General features: G+C 39.3%; 2 protein-coding genes across 4 annotated transcripts in view; both read left to right on the top strand.

Moving 5' to 3' along the window:
* LOC118125268 (CMP-N-acetylneuraminate-beta-galactosamide-alpha-2,3-sialyltransferase 1) overlaps positions 1-8,183 on the top strand; it is a 68,177-nt gene extending 59,994 nt beyond the window's left edge. For all 3 annotated transcript variants that reach the window (XM_035183702.2, XM_035183703.2, XM_035183701.2), the window contains exons 5-7: positions 681-726; positions 2,845-2,964; positions 3,241-8,183. In XM_035183702.2, coding sequence (XP_035039593.1) covers positions 681-726; positions 2,845-2,964; positions 3,241-3,396 — 322 coding nt within the window. In that variant the 3' untranslated portion in view covers positions 3,397-8,183. The remainder of the gene's footprint in view (positions 1-680; positions 727-2,844; positions 2,965-3,240) is intronic.
* Positions 8,184-11,789: 3,606 nt separating this feature from the next.
* On the top strand, positions 11,790-24,449 carry parp10 (poly(ADP-ribose) polymerase family member 10). Its single transcript, XM_035182147.2, has 11 exons — positions 11,790-11,932; positions 14,366-14,541; positions 15,522-15,764; positions 15,871-16,101; positions 16,182-17,173; positions 18,801-19,013; positions 20,840-20,960; positions 21,035-22,027; positions 22,905-23,038; positions 23,119-23,293; positions 23,385-24,449. The coding sequence occupies exons 2-11, from the start codon at positions 14,367-14,369 to the stop codon at positions 23,681-23,683; spliced, it is 3,576 nt and encodes a 1,191-aa protein (XP_035038038.1). The 5' UTR covers positions 11,790-11,932; position 14,366; the 3' UTR covers positions 23,684-24,449.
* The last annotated feature ends 811 nt before the right edge of the window (positions 24,450-25,260 follow it).

The following is a 25,260-nucleotide window of genomic DNA, read 5'->3' as shown; positions in this document are numbered from 1 at the left end:
AGTTGTAGGGTGTAGTTTTTTTAACATTGGGGTCGATGATGTGTTCTGCAACATACCAGATGCTAGCTACACACGTACTTTCCATGTCATCTTACACAAATCTTCAAGGAACTGGTTGGATCGCACAGCGCAGAATTCCAATCAGTGTTAGACCAGTCTGAAAAATCTCTGAATTTAAATTAGACACATTGCTGCAGAGGCAATAGCCTCGATAAACCCTTGCTTTAATTGGAAGCATTTGTCGGGATTGTGTCTAACTATGCAATCAGTCTTTTTCATCTCACTCATTAGTATGCTATCCTTTTACTTTTGTCAATTAATTGTGCACAGGCATCCTGTGGATATTTGCATGTTTGAATTTATACTTTTTCAGATGAATGAGATTTGTTAAATCTTTAAATTGTCACGGTAAACACACAAGCATGTAGCATGTAGTGCTTCCTCTGTATCCGGCTCCTGTGCTGTGCCCTCAAGACTCTGCCCATGATGCAATCAGCTTTCCTTATGTTCCTGACACTGGACACTTATGTTTAGACATGTCCTCAGTACGTCCACTGTAGATGTGGTACCAGTAACAGGAGATAAAACAAGCAGATCTGTGTTCAGCTCAATATTTCAGAGATTTTTTTTAAGTAGTTAAAGCCAAGATTTTGAGTCCCTGGTGTTTTTTTGTGTTACAGCACCTATGCACCTGTTGTTTCCAGGATAAAAGCAAACAGAGATAAGGTAGGTTTTGCAAAGGCACACACACACATATCTATATATATATTAAATGTTTTTAATTGAACATAACATTCATTTTGTTTGGATACTATTTTTTATTTCCATCAATTACATTAAAACATGATATACTGGGTGGCACAGTGGCACCTTAGCATCAGTTTGCATGTTCTCCCTGTGTTTGCATGGGTTTTCTCCAGGCTCCTCCCATAGTCCAAGGAAATGCAGATTGGGATTAGGTTTATTGGAGACTCTATATTGACTTTAGGTGTGAATGTGGGTATGAATGGTTGTTTGTCTTTGTCTTTGTACACCCAATGTGTATATTGTATAATATACTGTACTTTGCACCTTTTTGAGGTAGTTGTGGTTATTTAGTCAACTGCACTCAATTTATTTTAAATGACATTTTAAATGCACTTACTTAACATGATTTGGTGCTTAACATCTAAACTGACCAATAGTGTACAAAGTTACTAAAATGATAAGTTACAATATTAATTTATATTATCTGAAAATTTCTATTTTTACTTTTGCCACTTACGTACATTTTGCAGATACTAATTTCATTTATAATAACATTTTGAGTGCTGGAACTTTACTTTCAATGGAGTTTTAGACTTTGCTATTTCTACTTTTTACCTAGATAAAGATTTGAGTTCTTCTTTCACCAGTGGCTTTTCACAAGGGGTATGTTGTTGGCACATCAAAATTTGTCACTATTTGAGACTGACACACTCCTGGCAGCGTAGGACAGTTCTGTAGTTGTATATGCCACTGCTGATTAGGGTACAGTATGTTGCTGCCAGCATGTAGTGTGTAAAACTGGAAGTTGTTACTGACGTGTTGAACACTCTACTTCTCTAGGAGTGAAAAATTGTGTTTCTGAGTATGAATAAATAATGATTTATGCAGTGATATATTCGCCGCTCACCACCAACTGGTTAAGAAGAGACATCCATATATCGGTTTAGAACTCACATTAAATAAATATTTTCTCATAATCATCATATTCTGGATTTTTTTCATCAGAACCAGATGAATCCAGGTGATGATTTGTCTGTATGAAAATAAGGAGCTGCCAGTAACCAAGGCAGCACCTTCATGATGCAGGCTGCAGATGTAAAACTGGTGTTAAATTTTCACATATTCAGGGACACTCATCCTCAATAACCTTTCATTACTTTTCACCACATTGGCTGTGCAGTATGGAACAACGTTTGACTGATGTTCCACTGGTGTTATTTCTGCCTCGTGTTCAGATATTGAAGCTTTACTGAGGAGCTGAAGTTAGGGGCCGTCTCAAAAGAGAAAACACATGGGCCAAAATCATGGGATTTTCTTATTCTGTTCAAACTTTTAATAGAGATTAAATCAATTCCAATATCATAAAAAATTGTGTTTAAGTGTTTAATTCATAATTACAGTAAATATATTATTTTGTGGGCAGCTAAACATGTAAATATAATTATGAATAGAAATAAAAGATTATTTCAAAATGAAAATCAAGCAGACAAGACAATGACAAATATAATCTGGTATAATGCTGGTTTAATCTGAATGCAGCTATATTTGTGAGGTAAACACTTTGCTATTACATCTTTGCTTTGCTACACTAGCATTTGTAGCTATAACTACATCTTACTTCTTGTGTACTGCTTACAAGCATCCCAAAACTTGAATATGGCATAATATCTGTTTAATTCAACATATATATTTATGTGAGTTGACAAACAGTGGTCTATTAGGCGTACTGGTACCACAGCAGCAGCATGTTAATAAGAATCATCATACAGGAGTGAGAAGTGGTCAGCCAGTAAAACCAGCAACATAAAACATGTCAAAAGTGACTCACCTTGAAGAATTATTGAAGAAAAAAAAGTCTTATAAGCCAATGCCACCTTAACAAGAGTGTCATTCTATCAACCACCTTTCAGTCATGGTGCTGCTGGTGCAGTCCAAGCCTTTATCGCAAAACTACACTGTATTTTTGATTTCATATGGAGAGTTCATTAGTTATTTATTTATGTGACTGTAAAATGATGGAAGAAATTCCGAATACGAACATGAGTCTTTCTCTCTCTGTTAATTACCATACCTGAAATTCCTATAACTCTTTTGCAGGTGTTAATTTACAATCCCACATTTTTCAAATACGCCTACGATTCTTGGCTCGAGGGTCACGGACGTTACCCTTCAACCGGCTTCCTCAGCTTACTGCTCGCTCTCCACATATGTGATGAGGTAACAACTACAGTGTGAAGTACATACATAACATCACCTTGACAAACAAGAGTTCCTCAGTGAAGTGGAATAACTATACAGGGACAACTTCCTTCATGTTTTATGAGATTGCTGTTTCAGAATAATAATGAGTTGTGTAAGAGATCAAAAACATGTGGATCTGTACTGATGTGAAAATTGGACAGACTCCACACATGAATAAATAAAATTCAAGCTTGTGCTGATGACGTGTTGCCGTGGCTTTGACACTGGGATTTTGTTTCTTGCTTCCTCCAGGTCAGTGTGTTTGGATTTGGGGCCGACCAGTACGGAAACTGGCACCACTATTGGGAGGATAACCACTTCCAACACACAGGGATCCACGACGGAAGTTACGAACACAACGTCACCTTGCTGCTGGAGGAGAAGCACAAAATCAAAATGTTTCACTGAAGATGATACCAACCCTGTTATGTGCAGTGGGACGAACCTCACACACTCACAGACGGCCTTTAAATGATGATTTTCCCTACTGTTTGAGAAATGTCACTCCTATTGACAAACCCACGGTTTCTCTTTGTTCCCAGAAAAAGACCCTGACACACCGTCAAGACGAGACTAAAGCAACACTGCCACTTGTTTCAGGGCGTTTTCATATTACGTACAATCGCTTTGCAACATGCCTCAGTGGGATTGTCCTCCCCCTCTCCGCCTGCCACTCAGCTTTCACATAAGTAGTGTTATTCTATCCCCGACTACACACGCACATCTGCACACTCTGATACAGCGGGTTGTGTTATGCAGCTGGCTGGTTTGTGTTCCATTCCAACCATAGACTGTATTTAAAAAGGGAAGTCATGAAAGCCCCTCTAAAGTGAAGCCAAAGCATCGTGATCGCCACCTGATGCAGTATTGGTCATAAATCCTGCCTCCTCCATGTTACTGGATGAGACATGGGCCAATCTAAAAAGCCAAAGTAAACGTGATGGTTTATGTAGTTATTATCACACTGATTGTTTGTTCAAGTGCAATTTTTTTTATTGTTATTTGATGACATATATAAACAGGTTGCGATGTCATGATTGACAGCTGAGACTGACTCACAATTGGTCAAGCTACTGCGCAGACTCTGGTTCCAAATGTGCAAAATGGCAGCGTTTGTATCCGGGATATTTCGGATACATTTTTCAGTAGAGGGAGGAAGTGGACACGCGTCGTCCACCTTTATATACAGTCTATGGTTGTGCCAATAAACACAAAGAGGAGTACACCTGCAATTGTGTCATCAGGAATGCAACATTATTTTCTGTCTTCAGACTTTTTTTTTGAGAAGTGGCACATACTTCATATTCCAAATCTTGGCATTTCTTGTGTATAGTGTTTAGTTTTGATTGTAGCCTATTTTTTTTCATGTACCCAAATTACAGGACAACCATTTAATTTCTTTATTGGACTTGAGAGACATTAACTCTGTCCCAATTCAGGGTCTGCATCCTTCGGGGCGTGAAGGAGGCAGTCAGCGTGGGCCACGTAGATCAGGAAGGCCGAACCGAAATGTGACGGTCTGGCCTACAGGGGATTTCCGTGATCGGTGTCTTTTTATGTCTTTGAACTCATTGATTATGGATTCTATATTATTTGCCTTCTGAAATGAAGTGTTTTCATTTTGATTATTGATTCCTTGTTTATTTTTGCCTTTTCCGATGTCTCCTTGTGTTTATTTTTGTGTTTGGATTCATGTTTTCTCCCTGAGTCCTGTTTCCTGTTTTATTTAGTAGTTTCTGCTCCTTGTGTGTTTTCCACCTTTACTTCCTGTCTTTGTCCTGTTTCCCGCCCTTGAGATTGTCTGCACCAGTTCCTCATGTGTTTCACCTGTGCCCAATTACCCCTGCCCCCAGTCTCTGTGCTTCCCTTTGTCTTTGTCAGTTCGTGGTCGTCTTCATGGCCGTCTCACGTCACCCACCTCTATCCTTCTTGTAAGTTCCTTGTGTCTCCTAGTGTTCCCTTGCCTTTTCTGTTTTTGCCCTTTTTGTGTTTCTGAGAACTTTAATTTACCAGTGCTTTTTTGTTCATGAACTTTTAGTTTTTTTGTGCTTTTCTGTTTGAGGACTTTTGTCAGCCCTGCCTCTTGTTTCCAGGTGCTTTTCGGTTTGTGGATTTTTTGCCTCATTAAAGGACACTTTCAGTTCAAGTTTTTGTCTCTGCAGCTTGGGTCCTCCTGCTTTAACTTAAACCCTGACAGTGCCATCAGCTTGTCCCGCCCCTATAACTGTCGCTTAGCAACAGCGCTGCAGATGGACACCACAAGAAGGTTGTAATGGCTCTTGGTTTTTCAACATGTGATAACTTGAATGATCAGATGTCGCATCGCTTCATGACTTTGAAAAATGGTTCATCGCCGAAGCACATTGAATCCTGGGATAGATTGGCCCGGGAAGGAAGGATCCACCCGTTGGAGCCTTAGTTTCTCTGAGATGAAAGGACACGTTTGTTGGTCGCATTTGAAGGAGCTATCGAAAATGGACACTCGGGCCACTTTGACGTATTCAGTCTTTAAATGCAGCCTCCGAATTGACACACCCTCAGCCTCGTTTGAAAGGGTCATGCGAATAGATACAATTTCAAATTCTAAACAGCAGTTCACTTCTGTATTTCAGTGCGACACCAGACAACTAAAACAAAATTTATAAATTAAATGCCAGACTTTAGGGTTGTGGGATGTGACAGCCCTCATCAAATTCTTCAATCCCCAGTCAAACATCATCGTCATTCACTGCTGATCAAAAAGGATCCGTCCATATCTGAGGCTTTTTAAATACAAAATGACAGGGGACAAAAAAGGCATTTTAATTAGCTAACAATAAAAAAAACACTGATTACACTGTAAATATCATAATAAATTCCACCATATGGCAGTGAAGATGTCACTCTGTCTGATTGTGAATCTCATAAACTACTTGCACTGCAGAGCTACTTGTGTCTGATTGCAGCTGTAAAATACAGCTCAACGATGCCAAGGGACACTTCAAGTCCAAAATAAGGAGCAGGAGCAGCAGGATAATACCGAGAAATCTGTCCAAACATCCTCCGTTCTTGATGTTGACATGACTGCATCACATCATTTGCACAGATTCGTCAGTTGCACAATCAAGCTGCCAAAATTCTGTTCTACTGGATTGACACCAGGTGACTGAAGAGGTCACTTAACTTATTGCCATGTTCACGAAAACCAGTTTGAGAAGACTTGCTTTGCAACGTGGAGCAATATCCTGCAAGAAGTAACCATTACTATGGTGTTACATATATAAAGAAATTAAACTGTGGCTGTAAAGAGATGAACATGCTCAGATAGTCTGTGGCATTCAAATCATTATTGATTGGTATTAAGGTGCCTAAAGTAAAACCATCACAGAGGCCAAGGCCAAACAGTCCTCTTAAACAATCAAGCACCAAATTGCACACACTCATAGACATCAGTCCCACAATATGTCTGGGATTTTTTTCATCAAGATCCATGAGTCTCATATTGTGCAAGAAAGTGAAAAATCCGCCCCCTAATTCGGACCTAAATTTAAAGGGTTCTTCCCAGACCACAGCCTTCCAACATCTGGTAGCTTTGCATAATCCTGCTAACTAATAGACAAACAAGGCCCAACAGTCCCCTCATAAAACTACATCTAAATACACTAGATCTGTGTTTTTATTTGGATCTGCACCAAATTTCCCTCACTCATACATATCAGTCCCCTAAACCTGCCTGTTTGTTTTCATCAAGATCCATGCATTATTCTCTGAGAAATCAACAACAAAAAACACCCTATCTCGCAACGGTTTCTGGATTCGCACCCTGAACCAGATCTACACAAACATTTGATTGGTTCTTCCCTTACTAATACTGCATCCTCTCACCAGATTCTTGGTTATCTGTCACGTCATTTTTGTGTAATCCTGCTCACAAACAAACAAACGGGCGGGGGTGAAAACATAACCTCCTCTGCGGAGGTAAATATCAGTTTTATTTGAACTACATGGCTCATTACGGAGTGAGCTGTCAGTGATAACACAGTTTTGGAGTTGATCTTGTAGGCGTCTTGTCTTGATCTCATGACTGCAGACCTACACTGAGGTGTGGATTCAGCGTAGAGCTATAGATAAGTAATCAATGCGATTTTTAGCCCAGATGAAAAATTGGTGTAAAGGTTTTTAAATTCTTGAGGTTTCACACGCAGTTCTTTATCTGGTTGTACGCAGGCATTAGTGATGGACAACTGATACAGCCTACACTGGGGTGCCTTATCATATCAGTGATGTACTGTACATTTTTAATGTACACTGTGACGTGCATTTCTAATGAAAAGTAGGCGCGAAGTGCCTTTGATGGGAGTTGTTTTTTTTCACTCGCATTGTACTGGGTTGTAACTTTCTTTGTTATTTCTAAAATAGTTAGTAAACTTTACAAGTTTGCATTATGTTATTCTTGTGTAAATTTTTTAAATGATATGCATGATACATACTACATAGCCATTTTAGAGAGTCTTGTTTGTACCACTAAGCAAAATACTGTAAGGCATCTACGTCAATATTTTTGCAGGTTTGATGAGGCTGCAGTGGCTTCAGAAAGTATCAGACCCATTCACTGTTTGCACTCTTTGTTATGTTATAGACCTAATTTAAGTAAAAATTTCAGTTCGGTTTTTTAAATATTTTTCCCAAAATCTCTTAATTTGATTTGATCAATTTGATCATTGTGAGTTGCTGAAGGGGTTTGAAAAGGATATCTCTTCTTTTCTTTGTTCAAAGCTTGAAATTACTTGTAAATGTGTGACTCATTGCTTCAGAAAACACAAAAGCACTTATCCTGCCCTCCTGTAATCATTTTGATCTGAAATATCGTACATATTGTTTCAGATCCATCAGGCCTAATAGACTATGATTTGCTCCATGTGCCTTGTTTCATAATGGGACTTGAGCCCAGTCAGTGTCTTCATGTTCTTTTTCCCTCTCCCTGTGAGAACAGGTTGATAAGAATAGAAACCACACTGTTTGTCGAGTTCAAATCGTTCAGCCACGCTGTCTGTATTAACAGTTTGTTCTGCAGGGGACACTGTCACCTAGTGGACAGGAACATGCATCAGCATTAACGTCACTTGATTTGTCCTTTGAGAGATGATGTGATGACTTAATATTAACACTTTAAAAACTGTATTCATTGTTTAATGATTAAACATAATTACAAAGCCTGTTGCATTTGACCTGCTTTTCTTTGCAGCTGAGGTTGGTCTTAATTGTTATATAAACCCCATGCCACATTTTGATTTTCTTTGTTCAGGTCACTGGCTTGCTCCTTGGTTCTGTCTCGTGTCGGAGCGATAGATAATGAAAACCTTGCATTATTCAGTAATTCAGTTATCCGTGGATTTGCACAATACTGTAAAATACAATTTTCAGCTCATCAGCTGAAATGTGTGGAAATGACAAGGAGCTCAATAAATCATTAATAATACATTTCGCAAAATTCTTGCAAATCCTGCAGAGGCAGGGTGTAATTTAGATGCATAGTTGCTCTAATACTGAGCAAAGTAAAAAATGCTTTCCCCCCCAATCTGTTTCACATAAAGGATATTACAAATTGGTGAAAGAGTAAATTAATTCATCTTTATTACACTGAACAAATCCAAAATAAGAATTACATTTAAATATGTGCCTCATTTGAAGAGAAATGTGGTAGATACCTGTTTCTGAAAAATAGTCAAAGCCGTGCTTTATGGCATTAACCTTGAACTTATTTCTGCTTTTCACTACTGGGAATTTTCTGTTTCTCCTCACAGGTACTTGGTTCATTTCTATTATTTCAGATGTTTTTTTATTAAATGATGAAATCAGGAACATGGTCAATCAGATTGAATTAGTGAGTCCTCTTCTCTTTGTGGTTGTCAGTATCAAGTGTGTTCATTGTACCATTACAGCCTAAAATGAATAGATGTTATGAAAGTGTGTGAATACCAGCAGTTTTTCATTTAATTAAAAAAAGTCAGTGTTTTGCATAAAGAATCATCCTGATGGTATCACATCATAACCACATGCCATTGGGATCTAGCATATGGTATAAATAATAAATGGTTGAGTGTGTTTCGACAGGATGATGTTTTTTTAAAAATTGTGTAGCCTACTGAAGATTAGATGAGATTATCCAAGCTACAGTTGTTATCCCTGAAGAACTGGCCCTTCATGCTTCTACACATTATTTTCGCTTGTCACAACTCGGCTTCACAGTACAGCCGTTCTGTGGCTGCTGTGGGCGAAACTCGTTCCTTTTCACCAATGATTGTAATTAGTGTGGTTGCTGAGTCAGCACTCACATTCTGTAATAATAGCATTTAAACTTTTAAACCTTTTTTTAATACCCTAGACCGCTCAAAGTACAAACTTAAACCAGTGGAGTGCCCGTTCTAAACCTGCCTGTTTGGAATGGACTGTTCTCTTGTCCTGTGTTCATGCTCCGGAGCTACATCAGAATTATTCCTTGTCATTAGTGAGTCCTCCTCAAACGGTTCTACAATTTTTTTATTGTTTGTGTGCTGGACTCTGTGACCAGTCTTTGGTCCAGAGTGAAGTTTGAAAACTTTGTGTTCATCCTACCTGGTTCAACATTTTATAGTCAATGTTTTACATAAAATGAAACTTAATTTGCTTTATTACTGCTCAAGTGTAACGTTTGAATGATTTACTGAACTGCTGTTTTTAATACATTGCATGCCAGCTATTTCAGAGGTAAATCAACACCATCTTCAGACCGAAATCCACAACCTTTCAAAATAAAAGCTCTGCAATTTAACTCATTATAAAGCATTATACCAAAACAAACTGTGGTTTTACTTTGAAGACAAATTGCCAAACAAGAAGGGATTCTCATGATGTTGCCGCCATGACGGAGATCAGCGCCTGTGCTGTGTGTCTGTATCAGTCCGATAAGTGAAAACAAAATGTTCAAATAATCAATATGGGCTGGTGGCAATTTTGACCCGCGGTTTGACCCAGTTCTCGACCACTGCTGCAGTTTATCCGAGGACGTAAAAGAAGACATGTTCAACTCGCCCAGGCCCCACTTACTGCTATACATAGCACGCCTGTTTATTCAAATTTCATTCATTTTGAATATATCGCGTGTCCAAACTGGACACAATTTGACACTGCACTTCCCTGGGCCACTGGGAATACCCATGACAAGTGTGAAGCCGATAAACTGAACGGTTCACGAAATATCCCTTTCACATACAGACAAAACGACAGACAGATGTTTGTGGAATTAGTAGGGAGAAGAATGAGATTTTATAAGATGCTGTTCACTCCCACTGTATTTAGAGTTCAAACTTAATGTGCTCTTCATGTACTCTTCATGTCACATTAAAATTTTAGGCTGGCTTGCTGATTATCTATGTATAAGATCATGGTAATGGGCATAGAAAGGTTATGATATGTAGAATGCACTGAACTGTATGGACCCTGTGTAGCCACTGCTTTATTTATACACCAGCCAGTGAAGAGGGACACACTCTGGTCATATTTTAAAAATGCTTAGTATATTGCACATTGATTAGCTGCATCTGAGCAGGTAATAATGACCTCTATAAGAATTATTATGCCATGCTCATGAATCATATACCACTTAAATTAAAACATGTATAGTTATGAGATATCAATAGATCTGAAGGTGCAGGAGTCCTGTTCCAGTTGCACATACAAGGTTGAAAAGCATTTGATGATTTACTCCAGTAAAGTAAAGCTCTGCATTGCACATAAATGAGGAAATGTATGGTTTATGAGTAATAATGTGTGCATTTGGTATATTTACCACTTGCACACATATTATTATTCGCCATATTGTTTTGTTATGTGTGCAGTAATGCAATGCATGCACATATATTATTATTCCCCATACTTTCAAATTTCGTCGCGCTACTCCCGCAGTTTTTGTCGCACTTGCACAAAAAATACATCAGAACGGAAAAAACAGCGGGAAAATATTGAATGGGAGTCAATGGTAGCATTCATCAAAGGAATGAATGAGAAAATGCTTGATTTTCAGCCATTTCTGTGCTTAAACTGCTCTCAAAGTCACAAATGGAGGTTGTCATATATGATCTTTAGATCAAAACTTGTTAGCTTCGCAGAAATGTCACTATGAAATCTATCAAAGCTAAACTTTTGGCTGTATCAATTTTTCTTCGTTGCCTCTCTCCATTGGGTCTAATGTTAATTTTGAGAGGAAATTTCTGATAGGAGCAATTCAGTCAAACATTTCTAACACGCTCCCGCGGCCACATTTCTTAACCCTCACCAATAAAAAGATATCTGTGCGTTCGGCAAAGTCTTGGGATTCTCACAGTGTTTTTATTTCAGAAATAGGGCTTATTGCTTTTGAACAATCGCACGTTGTTCGAGGGCTTCAACCCGAGACGTTTGACTGGACTGTATAAATGTCAGGTTGAACTGGGCAGCAGTACATGGCAGCAGAGCTGCAGATGGAGTCACACATTCAGCTCTTCAACACTAAATAACGACACTTAAATCCAAGTGTGATAAGAGTGTTTCAGCTCACGCTTTACATTTTAACACCAACAAATATTGACTGATCAGACCAATCACAACGAAATGCTTCTTCATCAGTCTAATAAATCATTGATGACTCTAAACATTCCTGAACAACAGGCATCTTATCATTTATCATAATTAATAAACACAAACAAACGAGATCATATAGTTTTTAAGCAGTACGTTGCCAAAGAGATGATTGTTAGATAAAAGAGATGAATGACGCTCCCTTTACGTCTAGGGGCGTCATTCCGTTGAAGCTGTGCGCGCTCCCGCTTCTCGGCGCGCAGGCAGAACTCATCACAGCAGTGAACGCGCAGCACAACCAGGAAGTCGTGTGTCTGCGGGCGAACCTTCCGAAGTGAGTTCACGAGCTGATGTGTTCTTTGTAGCACAGGTGAGTTCAGACACTTCTCCTCTATTCTCCTGCTTCTATCGACAAGAAATAAACCAATGTCTCCGCTTCCGGTGTCTTGACGGCAACTGGGGCTCTTGGTTTCACTTTCTACTTGAGCTGACAGAGCTGAGACCGACGAGAACTTGTGTGGAACTGCGCAGTAGAGATAACAACAAACCAGGGCCGCAGTCAAACCTGTTAGCGTCAATGTTAACCGGAAGTGAATGTGGTTCCAGACACACGGTAGCCGAGCTTCCTGTAAGGTAGCAACACTACTACACTGCTGTGTAGGCCATAATCACGACGAGCACACTTTACTGTCCCCACTCACATGTGAGGAAAACACTGTACCCCATGTGTGGCTTAAAGTTTACATGAGCAGCATATTACCACTATAAGATTTACTCAGTAAAAGTATTATGTACAGTAAGTGTCATCAAAACCTTAAAAGCAAGTATCCTGGCTGTGATCAGGTTTGGGGAGTATGCAGGTTGTGTTTTTTTGTTGCATGTAAGTAAACGTCATATCCTGGACACATACCTGAAGACACGAGAATACCTCAACACCTTGGTGTGCGATCAAAGTTTTGTATTAGTTAACATTAGCCAGTTAAATAAGAAAATGCTAACATAATTTAATAGCTAGTGCATTGTTGTATTGTTTTCTTGTCCTGTGTTAACGCTCTGGAGCTACTTATTGATTTACTGTCACATTTGTATTGTTTGTGTGCTGGACATTGTGTGCAGTCAACAGTCAATGGTGCAGAGTGAAGTTAGAAAACTTTGCGTTCATCCTACCTCTTTTATCTGCAATCTGTCAATCTTATTACTGTTCACATGTGTGGCTTGAATAGATAAGTTTGATCGATTTACTTCAAAGTTCTGTTATTTTTGTATACATCGCATGTCAGCTTTTTCAGAGGTCTTTTAAGCAACGGACACAGTCTTCAGACCAAAGTTCACAATTTTTCAAAGTGAAATTTGTCTAATTCAGTCATATTAAGCATTGCTGCCACACAATGAACGTTGTGCTTTTACTTTGAGGACAAACTGCCAAACAGGACACCCTGTCCCACCCCCACCGACTGCTCCAGAGTGCTGGTGGCCAGTTTATTCAAATTGTATTAATAGTCAACGTATAGTTTGTCCAAATCCCAACAAACTCGACAGTGCACTTCCTCGGGCAATACACATCCCAAGCGTGAAGCCTATTATTATTATTACAGCCTCATTTGAATTCAACAATCCTTCTTTGATTCCCAACAGGATTTTCTAGCAGTGATGTTTTTACTCTTATATTCGATCACAGCATTTTAGAAATGAGGAGACTCAGTGATGATAATTGGAAATAACCAAACCCTTTGATGTCCTCCATTAGAAAAAATGATCCATACACACTCTTAATTATTTCCCATGATGTTTAATGAACGTCTCCGGGATGTTGACCTCATCAGACATCAACTACTTCTCTTCTCTCCTCTCCCGTACAAACAGTCTGACATTACTTTACTATTGTTGTTTGTATCACATGGATATAAAAACTTAGTCATCAGACAAAAAACACTCCATGAGTTAGAGGTTGGGTACTTCCTGGACAGGTCACCAGTCCATCACAGGGCAAACGTCCACCAACCTGAAGGTCAGCGGTTCGATTCCCAGTCTAGCCCATTTCACATGCTGAAGTGTCCTTCAAAAAATTGCCCCTTCTCAGAGAGAATGTCCTGCACATAGATGCACTGAAAGAATGTATGTGTAAATGGTTGATTGGCAAAAACTGTAAAGCATTTTGAGGGGTCATCAAAACTAAACAAGGGCTATATAAATACAGACCATTTACTTCATGCAACAGGTTATCTAGGTCAGCCAAGAACTTGCTTCATAGTACAGGACCCAGGATAAAACTCAAAACCAGGAAACTCATGTAAAAACACTGATAGACTCAGACCTGGACTGTTTCTTAACAAGAGAACATAATGGGCTTTTTGCCCATATGTTTAAGTTTAATGGGTTGTTAGAATAAATCAGCTTAAATTCCGATTAAATCAATCCATGGCAGTTTTCTGTTAAATTGCTTGCAGATAGTTTTTTTTATTTTTGTGTGTATGTTTGTATGTTAACATTTAGTTGCACAAAAAGTATACTTATATTTAAAGTATTCAAAATGACATTGAAAAAGGAAAGCCTGTGATTATATTATTAAGAAAACATTTTTTTTCATGTTTTACCCAATAGAAATCCTCAAATTTTCTTGTTTCGAATGTTTTTGACACATATTGTTATATGAACAACTGATTAATTTACATTATAGAATAATCCTCGAAAAGCAAAGCAACATCTTGTGTAAAAAACATTAAGGTCAGGTTTCACATTTAGAAAACAATGAACTGGAACACTGACTGATTAAGAGCGAGGTGTACGTTTGTGTGTTTTTCAGGATGCAAGTTGAAAGCCTGGAGGAGAGGACGGTGGAGGTGCCGCTGCTGCCTGAAGGAGTGGACGAGGAGCTGCTGTTTCTGTACTTTGAGAATAGGCGCCGCTCTGGGGGAGGCCCGCTCGTCTCCGTTGAAAAAAAGGGCAACCGTGCCACATTGGTGTTTGAAGACGCAGAAGGCGAGTAGAAAACGTATATTCATCAATGACGTGTATATTTGTGATTTGTTTGCCTTTGAAATGACCTGCTGTCAAAATGTTTTCGTACTTTATCCAAATTTCTTGGAAACAAAATCACATATGAAGTAATGGCTGCAGGAACAGCAAATGTATGAATGGAGACACTGCAGAAATTATCCTGCATGAGGAGGTTATGTTTTCATTGTCGTTTGTCTGTCAGCCGGATAACACAAAAACTACTGAATCAATTGTGTTGAAACTTGGAGGAAGGGTGAGGTATGGGCTAAGGACAAGACGGGGCATTTTTTTTCACATTTTTATGACTTTCTCAAGATCCTTTTGAGTTGATTGTCAACAGTGTATAAAACAATCTGTTCAGGGAAAATGCTTTTTTTTAATGAACAACACTCAGAGTATGTCCTAAAGTTAAACTGAGAACAAGCACACATTCAAATAACCACAACAACCTAGACTTTGGATAAACAAGTTAAAGTTTTAGACAACAAAGCAGAGAAAATGTATTTATTATACCTTAATGGCAACATAAAAAGGATTAGTCAGGAAATAATGAGAATAAAATAACAATGAACAAATAAACAAGACAAGGAATAAAGTGAAAAAGAGAAAAGGTAGCTACTTAAAAATGACTGTAGGGGTTTTTCAAATGTCAGGAAAGGGCGCCACACCTTGTAAAATTGTTTCTCTGATCCAGGGTAGTGAAGCTGATTTTCTCTAAATTCATACACAACATGATGTGTCCAATCCATTGTGAGTAGGAAGGAGGGGCACAACGTAACATGCAGAGATCTTAATGACAAACAATAGTATATATTGGGGAGTTGTATGTACATGTATGAGTTTTTTTAAATTTGGTGCAGCTCGATTGAATTTAAGGGGACTCTCAGACTGAGTGCTATTCTAGTGTGTTATTTATATGCCGAATGCTAATTCCCTTATTTCTGCTCTGATCATGTTGACAGCTGCAGCCCAAGTGCTGTCTAAAGGGAACCACGTTCTGCATAATGTTGAGCTGAGGGTGAGAAAGCCTGCCGCAAAGGACCAATGCAGACTGTTGCTGCAGGGGATAAACCCCAACACCGACACTGAGATGATCGAGCTCTATGTGGAGAACATGTTGGGGTTGCATGCGAATGACTACCAACTGTATCCCTCATCGGGGAGAGATTTTATCCTCCTTCACCTCAACCAACCCTTGTATAAAGGTCTATAAAACGTCCATAGTTTCTTTTCTTTTTTTCAAAATGATGATTTTGACATCTGTCCAAATGTTGAAATTGTCATTTTCATGTATATGTTTTTATTGCACAGATTTCCAAACCCTCTCTGTGAGGGTCTCCAAGAGGACACTGGATGGGGCTACGGTAACACTCGAACAGGTTGAGCAAACGGACTCTGTTTTAGTGGAGAAACTGCACCCTGGCACCACGCAAGACCTGCTCATGCTTTACTTTGAGAGCAAGCGAGGTGGCAATCAGAGGGTGAGGGATGTCACCATGCTATCGGAGGGGACAGCAAAGGTGTCTTTTGTCAACCACCAATGTAAGTGTTTGGGCGGTTGAAGCGCATGCTGTTGCAGTTTCCTCAACGAACAATCAAACAAACTGTATTTCTTGTCACAGCTTTAGGTCCTGTCCTGGATCAACAACACAAACTGGAGGGTGCTGAACTCGTAGTGAAGCCGTACTTCGACTTTCTTCAACCGACAGAAGCAACATCACAGAACTCTGGAAGTGGAAGCGAACATATGACTGAGGGAAACTCTGAGGATCTGGGTGATATTCAGATGCAGACCAACGAGGACAGTCAGTCTTCTTCTCCGACAACCTCTGAGCTTCTTCCTGCGGTGGTACAGGAAACAGCAGAGGAAACTATAGATGACAAACCTGAGGATGTGGTTACACTATCGAGCCATGTTGCTTTTGATGATCCAGTGAAATTAGCTTTGTTTAAACTTAGCCCCCTTTCACAGGACATTGTCAATGCTCACCCAGATTTCACCATCGAGGTAAAAGACGACGGCATTCTCATTGAAGGAAGTGACAATCAAAAGTTGGAGCAGATAAAACAAACCATTATGGACTTTCTCGGCAATATGGCACAAACTAATTTCACCCTCGAGCCAGAACAGGCTCAGTTCCTTGCAAGAAAAGAAGTAAAAGAGCGACTGCTACAAACCATCAATCAAACCATGTCACCCACTATTTACTCTGTATCAGATTCTGAAGTCGTGGTAACATCGCTGTCCCAGAACTCGGCTCACCAGGCGTGTAGCTTTTTAACATCCCAGATGTGTCACTTCAGCATGCCGTTGGACACGGAATATGAATGCATGTTATACTGCAGAGAGTGGTTGGAGTTCCTGCAGGCCCTGGATTTCTCCTCTGTTAAGGAGCGAGGAGGGAATATTGATGTGTTGACACTGAAAGGAATGGAGAGCGAGAAGCAAACTGCAATCCTGAAATTTCTTTCTACACCCATTGAGAGGGAGACAGTGATCACTATGGAGCCAGGCGCACTGAAATACATCCAGAACCATTGTCATCATCTGTTGGCTGACATGGACCAAGTTTCTATCTATCCGCTAGAGGGAGAAGACGTCTGTGGTTTAAAGGTATGTTGTTCATCAGGATAATAACATTAACATTTGCTTACTTAGTAGTAAATATTAAGTGCTAAATCTGTTCAACAAAAAACAAAAATGTAGGAGATCAGGTAAAGAAGTGTACAGTAAAGCTGTTTTTAGGTCTGGACTCTCTCTCGGGTTTGTCTTTTACACATGACCAACGCAGCAGGAGATTCTCCGCTACGACATGTTCACGTCGAGGAATCTCTGGAGTGAGGACATAACGTATTACTTCTGCTGTGCACATGAAGTGTTTTTGTTAACAGCACTTAGACACTGGCATCAGCTCTTAACACCGAAAACTCTCTTGACGTATTGTATTGATTCTCTTGTATTCTCTTTCTTCAGTTTTGCGTCAGTCGCTTGTTAGAAACACCCATTTTTATCCAGAGTTTTTACTTGGGGATCAGTGGGAGAAACTCCAGAGAAAGTCCAGAGGCTCTCACTCGGACATTTGCATTCTCACATACGGCTCCTCCAGAGATTCTGCGGAGTTCAGTGCATGTCTAAAAGCAGCTTTTCTTTATAGAACAGACCTGGAAATCCTGTTGTCTTGTTGACTTTTCTCCAAGCCCTTCCCTTTTTTGTTACATCCGTTTAGAAGTGGTATTGTATAATCATCTGTGTGACAAAGAGTTTTTCCTACATTTCTAAATTCTCTGTGACATCAAGCGAATATGATCTCTAATGGGTTTTTGTGACACCGTCATGCACATTTTTTGCTCAAGTTTAAACATTTTAAACTTTTCGTCTATTGCCGTCATTCACATCTTTGCATTGACTTTGTATTAATCGCACCACAGGAAAAATAGTAGTGTTTGAGTCCACAAAACAGGGGTGAACAGCATTGAAGACAAATCCAATACAATTGAAGTAAATGGGACCCCTTCTTAAGACGTAATAAAACAACAGAAAAAAAACACAACATGTCTCCATACTGCTCTTGGGCTGTCACCCAAGTGTCCTCAAGCCCCGACGTTCATATTCGACTCGAATCAATCAATCAATCAATCTCTCCCTGTCTCCAGATGCGCCAGGTGCATCCTGTCACTTGAATACTACCAAATGCGCACAGTCAGGCTCCCTGCGCACTGGACATTTAATCGCGCTTTGCACAGTGTGCTGGGTGCAATATTTTTTATTGTCTCTTAATTGCAAACATTTCCACCACAGTGTGGCCTCAATCAGTGTCAGTGCAGACAGTGTGTGCTTATTTACAGCACAGTTCTTTGCTTATGCCAGTCAATTGGTGGGCATGTGAATGTGTGCTGCGCGCCTGTTGGTGCCTCAAGTGACGCTTATGTACGTGTGTGGACTGTGGAGGTGGTGCCAACATGAATCCACAAGGAGGGGCAAATTAAACAAAACATTTATTAAATTCTAGGCAATACTAATAATTCAAAATGTGAATGGGAAAACGAGCAAAATATATACTCCTGATATTGGCTAAGCCATTATCAATCGCCAATCGCAGATTCCATACAACCCTACCATGTATCAGCAGAGATTTTTACCGGCAGTGGTGTTAATATCATTGGTGATTGAATATTTATTTGCTTTGAATCCTCTTAAGCTTCTTTCATTTGTAAAGCAGTTTCTGTTTCATACCTGACAGATTCATGGCCATCCTGCCACTTGCCAAATGGCTGAGGAGGTGTTGCAAGGCATGGTCTCCTCCGTCTGTACCAAAGCCATCCCAATAAACGCTCCAGGAGTGGCCAGGTTTTTACATGAAGCAGATTGTCAGAGCCTTCTGAAGGAAATGGAGTCGAAGTTTGAGGTGTACATCAGCCCACAGTTCACGCCCTGGGTGCCCATGCCTGTCCAGGTAATATAATGATGCAACAGAGCTAAGGTTTTGTCAGCCTCTGCGTTCTCCTGTGTTTTTGAAGCTATGAAATGCAGCTCTATTCTTTCACATTCCCTAGTTATCACAATAAATATCACATTATTATTTCTTTAAGGTTTAAAGACAGATTTTTTTCTTCCTGAATCGTGTTTTTAAACTTGTCTGTATTAGCCGAGAAAGGCAAATATTTGACATATTTAACAGCAAAAAAGTATATAAATCTGAGGTAGATCATAGATTTGTTAAACCTCATCACTGTGCTTGTACAGTGCATAAGCAATACATCAATACTTTCGTATATACTGTATTATATTGTATAGCTTTTGATTAATATTATATTACGATTATTATTGATATTGTTCTACTGCCCAACCCTAGTTTCTACCAAATGTAGATTCCAATTATAGTCTCTAAACAATGGAAACAACTAAACACATATTACTAATGGACCAAAGTTTCTAAATTAACTGAATAAACAGAATATATCAGTATATAATCCCTGTAGTGTTTTACCCCCTGAAATCAACATAGGCCCCCAAAAGCTCTATTTAAATGCAACAAACAGGATTTTTCTCCTGGTCTGAATCAATGCATCCTCACTGTGCTTGAACAATGCATAAGCAATGTATCAATGTCAGTGATGCAGGAAGTACTCAAAAGTTGTACTTTAGTAATAGTACAAATAAATAGACAAATACACTCAAGTAAAAGTACTAAAGCAAAAGTAAAGTACTCGCATAAACTTTTCTTCTTAAGTAAAAGTAATTAGTTGCTTTTAAATAAACCTTAAAGTTTTAAAAGTAGAAGTAATTACTGAGTGTATCCTATTCCATAATGCAATGGTCTATTACATCACTATGGCCTATGAGTCTTGGTGGTGTTTCTTCACCAGTGAGTGCTGCTGCTGCAGGAGGTCTGATGTTACATGTCCGATCTGATTGGATCAGTGGACCAACTCTCCTCTCATTAATGATTACTTTTAAAAAAATGTATAAAAACAATGTAAACAAGTAAAACAGTGCATTGTAAAAAATGTAGTCGAGTAGAAAGTACAGATACTTGCTGATATATGTAGTGGAGTAAAAGTGAAAAGTACCTGAATATAAATCCACTTGAGTGAAATACAGATACATGAAAAATGTTTTTAGGTTCAGTAACGAAGAAAATAAACTTTCTTGCATCCACCACTGATCGATATGTATTAAACATTTGTTATATCGCTTTAGATTAAAATAATAATATATCAACTTATTAATGTTGTTTTATTGCCCAGCCCTATGTACTACAAATTCAGCGAGCCAATATGCATTTCTTAAAATTTCAATGTAATCCTTTAGTGACACTGTGTTGCTATATAAAGCCATATCTAATTCTGATCCTTATAGTAACTCTTGAACTCCATCATGTGTGTGGATGCATGAAAAGTTTTTACAAGAAATTAACAAAACAAGTTTATTCTGTCTCTGTTTCAGCAACACCTTGTTTCACCAAAGATTTTTTGAGCAGATGACCTTTTGCACAATACCAAATCCTTCCATTATTCAGTTTAATTACTCTCCATGAGTCCAAAATGTAGCACATAATGTGTTTCCTTCCTTTTGTTCCCCTTATGAAAGAAAACTAATAAGAAACGTTCAGCAAAAGTATTTTCAATAAATAGTTAATTGCCTACATTTAGCATATTCACAGATATATTTATTACATGTATAATTAGTGCAACATTAAATCAGAATCAGAAATTCAGCATAAACATTTAGGTAATTCAGGTTGTTCTGCAGTATTCACATCATTGTTTTTTATTCCAGGACATTTTTGATGCTGCCTGGCAGATGATGTCGCACAGAAACTTTCGGAGAGTGTCTGTGGATGGTCCTGCACAGGAGTTACAAGCACATTCAATGCAAACTGATGGAGCTCGAGACAAAGGTAACGTCTGTCTTTTATAATATAACTTCTCATATTCCTGTGCAGTTTCCAACAATCTGGTTGCTTCTTTGTAGACCTTTTAGAGGAGGCAAAGAAAATCGTCTCCGCCATTGATGGAAGAGTTGAAGAGAATTCAGACCGAGTCAATGACATGGATGACGTAGACCTGTACACAGCAGAGGAGCCGACCAGCCTGCAGGACTTGAACTCTGATGTGATGGCCGGAGATGGTTCCCAGTCCTCAGCAGAAGGAAACTATGCGAGTGGGTTAGCCCAGGGTCTTTCTCGTGATCTGAAAGAGGAAGCCCAGCTGTCTTTAGCCATCCAGTACTCAATGGAGTCAAGTCAGTGGTACCTGGATGATGAGGAGGAACAGCTGCAAAAAGCCTTGGAGCTGTCCATGAACATGATGGACCATGAAGCCTCTTCTAGTGGTGCTGAAAGGAGCCCCCAACCCAAATTGAATCAGCAGAAGAAGGACATCAATGTTGCTTTACAGGAAACCATCAAGGCAGCCAACACCATCCAGTTAGTTGTGTTTGCAGGTTATGTCTCTGATCTGACTCGAGTGGAAATCGCCTTTGGGAAGAAGGTCTCTCAGAAACAGATGGAGGAGAAACTCGAGTGCAAGAGCATGAGGGACATGTCTGAGTACCACAGGACGTGTTTGGAGATGATCAAGAGGAAGCATTCAGTCGAGATCCAAGTTCAGGGGACCATAATCACCGTTTCTGGATTCAAGCACTTTCAGCCTGCTGGGGTGTGTGATGTGAAGCTGCTTCTGGAGAAAGTCAACAATTCTGTACCCGGGCAGGAAATCCTGAGGACTGTGCAGTGGGTGGTACATGATCAAGCCTCCTCAGACACAACTCCATACTCAGATGATGCCACAGTATTCATCGAGAACGCCTGGAGGATGAAGCTGAAACAACTTGACATCTTACTGGACAATCAGCCCCACGTTATCAACTTTGAAAAGATGACGGAATGCAACATAGCTTCAAAGAAAACTGTGAAAATCTCCAGGAAGCTGCTCATTTCGGGGGCTTTGCCAGAGGGAATACCAGGTAAATGGAACTTAAGTTGTCTCGTGCTTTCAGTATTTTGCAAAATGATGCTTCTCTGAATGGAGCCCCACAAGTGACAACATGTAGCATAGCTAGCTAACACTGATACCATGCTTCTACCTTCATAACATACTTTACAGGCGTGACTACAATGTCACTCAGTAGAGGGCATACCTCCACCAAATCCTATCAGTCTCCTTAAATTCAATCAAGCTGCACCAGATTTCACACAATCATAGATATCAGCCGCGCTGCTCTTCTAAACATACGAAGTCTAGCTGAATTTTTTTCCCGTTCTGCACACAGTTCACAGCAAAATAGTCAGAACAAATTCCAAACTGAATCCATTCATTTGTTTTTAAAAGGTTTTTATTGTGAAATATTTGCAGGAGCAGAATATGCACAGCTTCATACTGTATAGTACTGATGACTACTTTTATACAAGAAAGTACTGTAGTCATATTAAATGTAATGAACTTCCGCTGATGGGCAATAGTCTCTCTCTCTCTCTCTGTCTCTGTCTCTCTGTCTCTGTGTCTCCCACACACACTCACTATGTTAAAAAATAGCAGTGGCAGCTCCACTGCAGAACCGTGGCTGTTCCACAGGTTCAGGACACATTGGATTATTGAAAAGTTGAAATTACTACATTAGCTTTTGGTAGCCTATATAATGTAATTTCATTGCTTTAGTTTGCTGGCTATAAGATGTCAGCTACTTTTAATTTACAGTATGTTTGTGCTTATTACTTATTTACATAGCAGTACTATTCGTTGACATACTTGCATACTGTCTGATAATCTTGTCTGTGTCTATAAATGATATAAGGGGGTAAAATAAACTAAATCTACTGTATAAATGGATTCCTTTGTTACAGAAGAGGAATATTCTCTGCTGTCACACATGCCTGAATCCACCAAAGTCGATGAGGAATCGGACGAATTTCAGAATGTGGTGAAGAACTTCTACGAGACCATCCACGGATTCCATAGCAAGATCAGAATCATACAGGTGAGAAAATACCCCACACGTGTTTCAACAAATGAGGTGGCGTGTCACTAATAACATGCACGTTTTTTTTTTTCCTCCAGGTGGAGAAGCTCATGAATCGACTGCTGTACAATCAGTTCAAGTTAAAGAAGGCGAGCATAGAGCAGCGGGCCACCTACCCAGAAGTAGAACGGACTCTTTACCACGGCACAAGTGAGAACAGTGTGAAGGAGATATGTGTTCAAGGATTCAACAGAAGCTTCTGTGGAAAGAATGGTATGTTTTTTTTATTAACTCTGTTCTGCTTTCTGACACAGTTTGTCTGATGTATTTTATTAACCTCTGACATCCTGGTTTCTTCTCACAGCCACCGTCTACGGTCAGGGGGTGTATTTTGCTGTCGAGTCTTCCCTGTCAGTTGAGGATCGGTATTCACCCCCAAACGCAGACGGACACAAGTTTATTTTTGTGTCGAGGGTTCTAACGGGGGACTACACTAAAGGTTGCCATTCAATGAAGACCGCCCCGTTGAAGGAGAGCGACAATATTCCCCTCAGATACGACAGTGTGACCGACAACCTCACCAAGCCGACGATGTTTGTCATCTTCAACGATACGCAGGCTTTTCCGGAATACCTCATTACGTGCCAGAGCATCCGCCACTGAGGAAACACATCAGCTGTTTGATAACAAGCAAAAGATGTGAAGAAAGGACTGCTTTTTGTTTTCATTTTCATGTTTTGCCTTGATTAAAAAAGTGTGAATGCTTCATTAAGGGCTAATGTGCTATAGTGTACAGTTTATTTTTTGATTATGCAAATGTGTGAATCACTATGCTGACTGTTGCCTCAGTTGATCTACTTTCAGTTCTTTCAGTTCTTTCAGTTTAGTCACGTCTGATCAGGAGAAACACAAACCGCGGAACTCCAAAAATATAACATTTTAATTTAGCAACTTAAAGCGTTCAGTTTTTTCACATTAAGGAGCAAGGACTTAAAGGTTCAGTGTGTAAGATTTAGTTAGCAGAAATTGAATACGAAATATACCTGGTGATGTTTTCACCAGTGTGTTTCACCTAAATTGTACGAATTGTTGTTTTCTTTACCCTAGAATGGGGCCTTTATATTTAAATACTTTATGTTTACATGCTACTCTACGGAGGCCAAACTGGACAAACTAAACACCTTTGAGTTTTTATAACAACTGAAGGCTGCCACATGTTCTCTTTTATGTTTGGAAGGGGAGGGTGCTGTGAGGGGTATTCGGCTGCAACATGCAACTTCACCACTAGATGTCATTAAATTTTACACACTGAACCTTTAAAATGGGTCTGACTTTAATTGTCAATTTTGTACCTGTAGTCAGTAATCATACACAACATTTACTCTTTTGTATATGTGGTTTTAAAATCAACCATAAATAATCTGTTATTTCTGTGTTTTATTATCAATACAAGAAATTGTATGAATGTAAATATAACTGACAGTTTTGATTTGGAAATGCTGCTGTCAAACTCTTTCTACGAAAGATTAATGTGAACTTTTTTGACCGATTAGTTTGTGATGGTCTTAATCTGACTCCGTCTATAATTGCTTCAAGGTTCAGTTGCAGTAACTAGTGTCCCAGTTCTGAGTTTCCTCCTCCGACCATGAGAATAGTTAAATAAGTGCTGAGGATGGCTCTTAAACATAGTTACAGTAAATACTTGGGGTGTTAGAAACGCAGCAGACCAAGATCTAGGCTCTACCATGACCATGAAATGTTTCGATGTTAACAAAAAAAGGAAAATTAGGCCTTTATAACCACGAAGGTAATCCTCGTAAAGTCATCCTAAATGTCCCTTGGATTAATTATTCATGTTTTATTTTTTTAGTTTCGTCCCGCGCAGTTACTGTAGATTTTAGGTCTTGCGCACCTCTCACGCCTGCTGTGCACTCTGTAAGGAATGCGGATTGTTATTTTAATACAACAAAATCATCTAAATTAACCCTTTCTGTAATGTGCACAATGAGATGATGCTTCATTGGCACATTCCTGTTCCCCTCCACCTTTGCCTCTTACAATAAGAAACAATGAGGAGTTTCATGGAAGTGTTCTGTGGAATCAAACACTGGTGTGCTATAAAATTCAACTCAGGGTTCGTCTATTTTACCTTCAGTAAATTTTTCTGAACATGTCCGTGCTACTGTATTAATGTTTTCTCAGGAGTCTGTTGTGAAATGTTTTTAATCACAGTAAGGAAA

The sequence above is a fragment of the Hippoglossus stenolepis genome, chromosome 17, assembly GCF_022539355.2.
Source record: "Hippoglossus stenolepis isolate QCI-W04-F060 chromosome 17, HSTE1.2, whole genome shotgun sequence".
Lineage (NCBI taxonomy): Eukaryota > Metazoa > Chordata > Actinopteri > Pleuronectiformes > Pleuronectidae > Hippoglossus > Hippoglossus stenolepis.
Note: the sequence above shows the minus strand (reverse complement) of the source record. Positions and strands in the feature narration are given on the sequence as shown.

Coding starts and splice junctions, on each gene's coding strand:
- parp10 (XM_035182147.2), top strand. CDS start 14,367: ATGCAAGTTGAAAGCCTGGAGGAGAGGACGGTGGAGGTGCCGCTGCTG. Junction 14,542..15,521: donor GGTGTTTGAAGACGCAGAAG/GCGAGTAGAAAA, acceptor TCATGTTGACAG/CTGCAGCCCAAGTGCTGTCT. Junction 16,102..16,181: donor GTCTTTTGTCAACCACCAAT/GTAAGTGTTTGG, acceptor TTCTTGTCACAG/CTTTAGGTCCTGTCCTGGAT.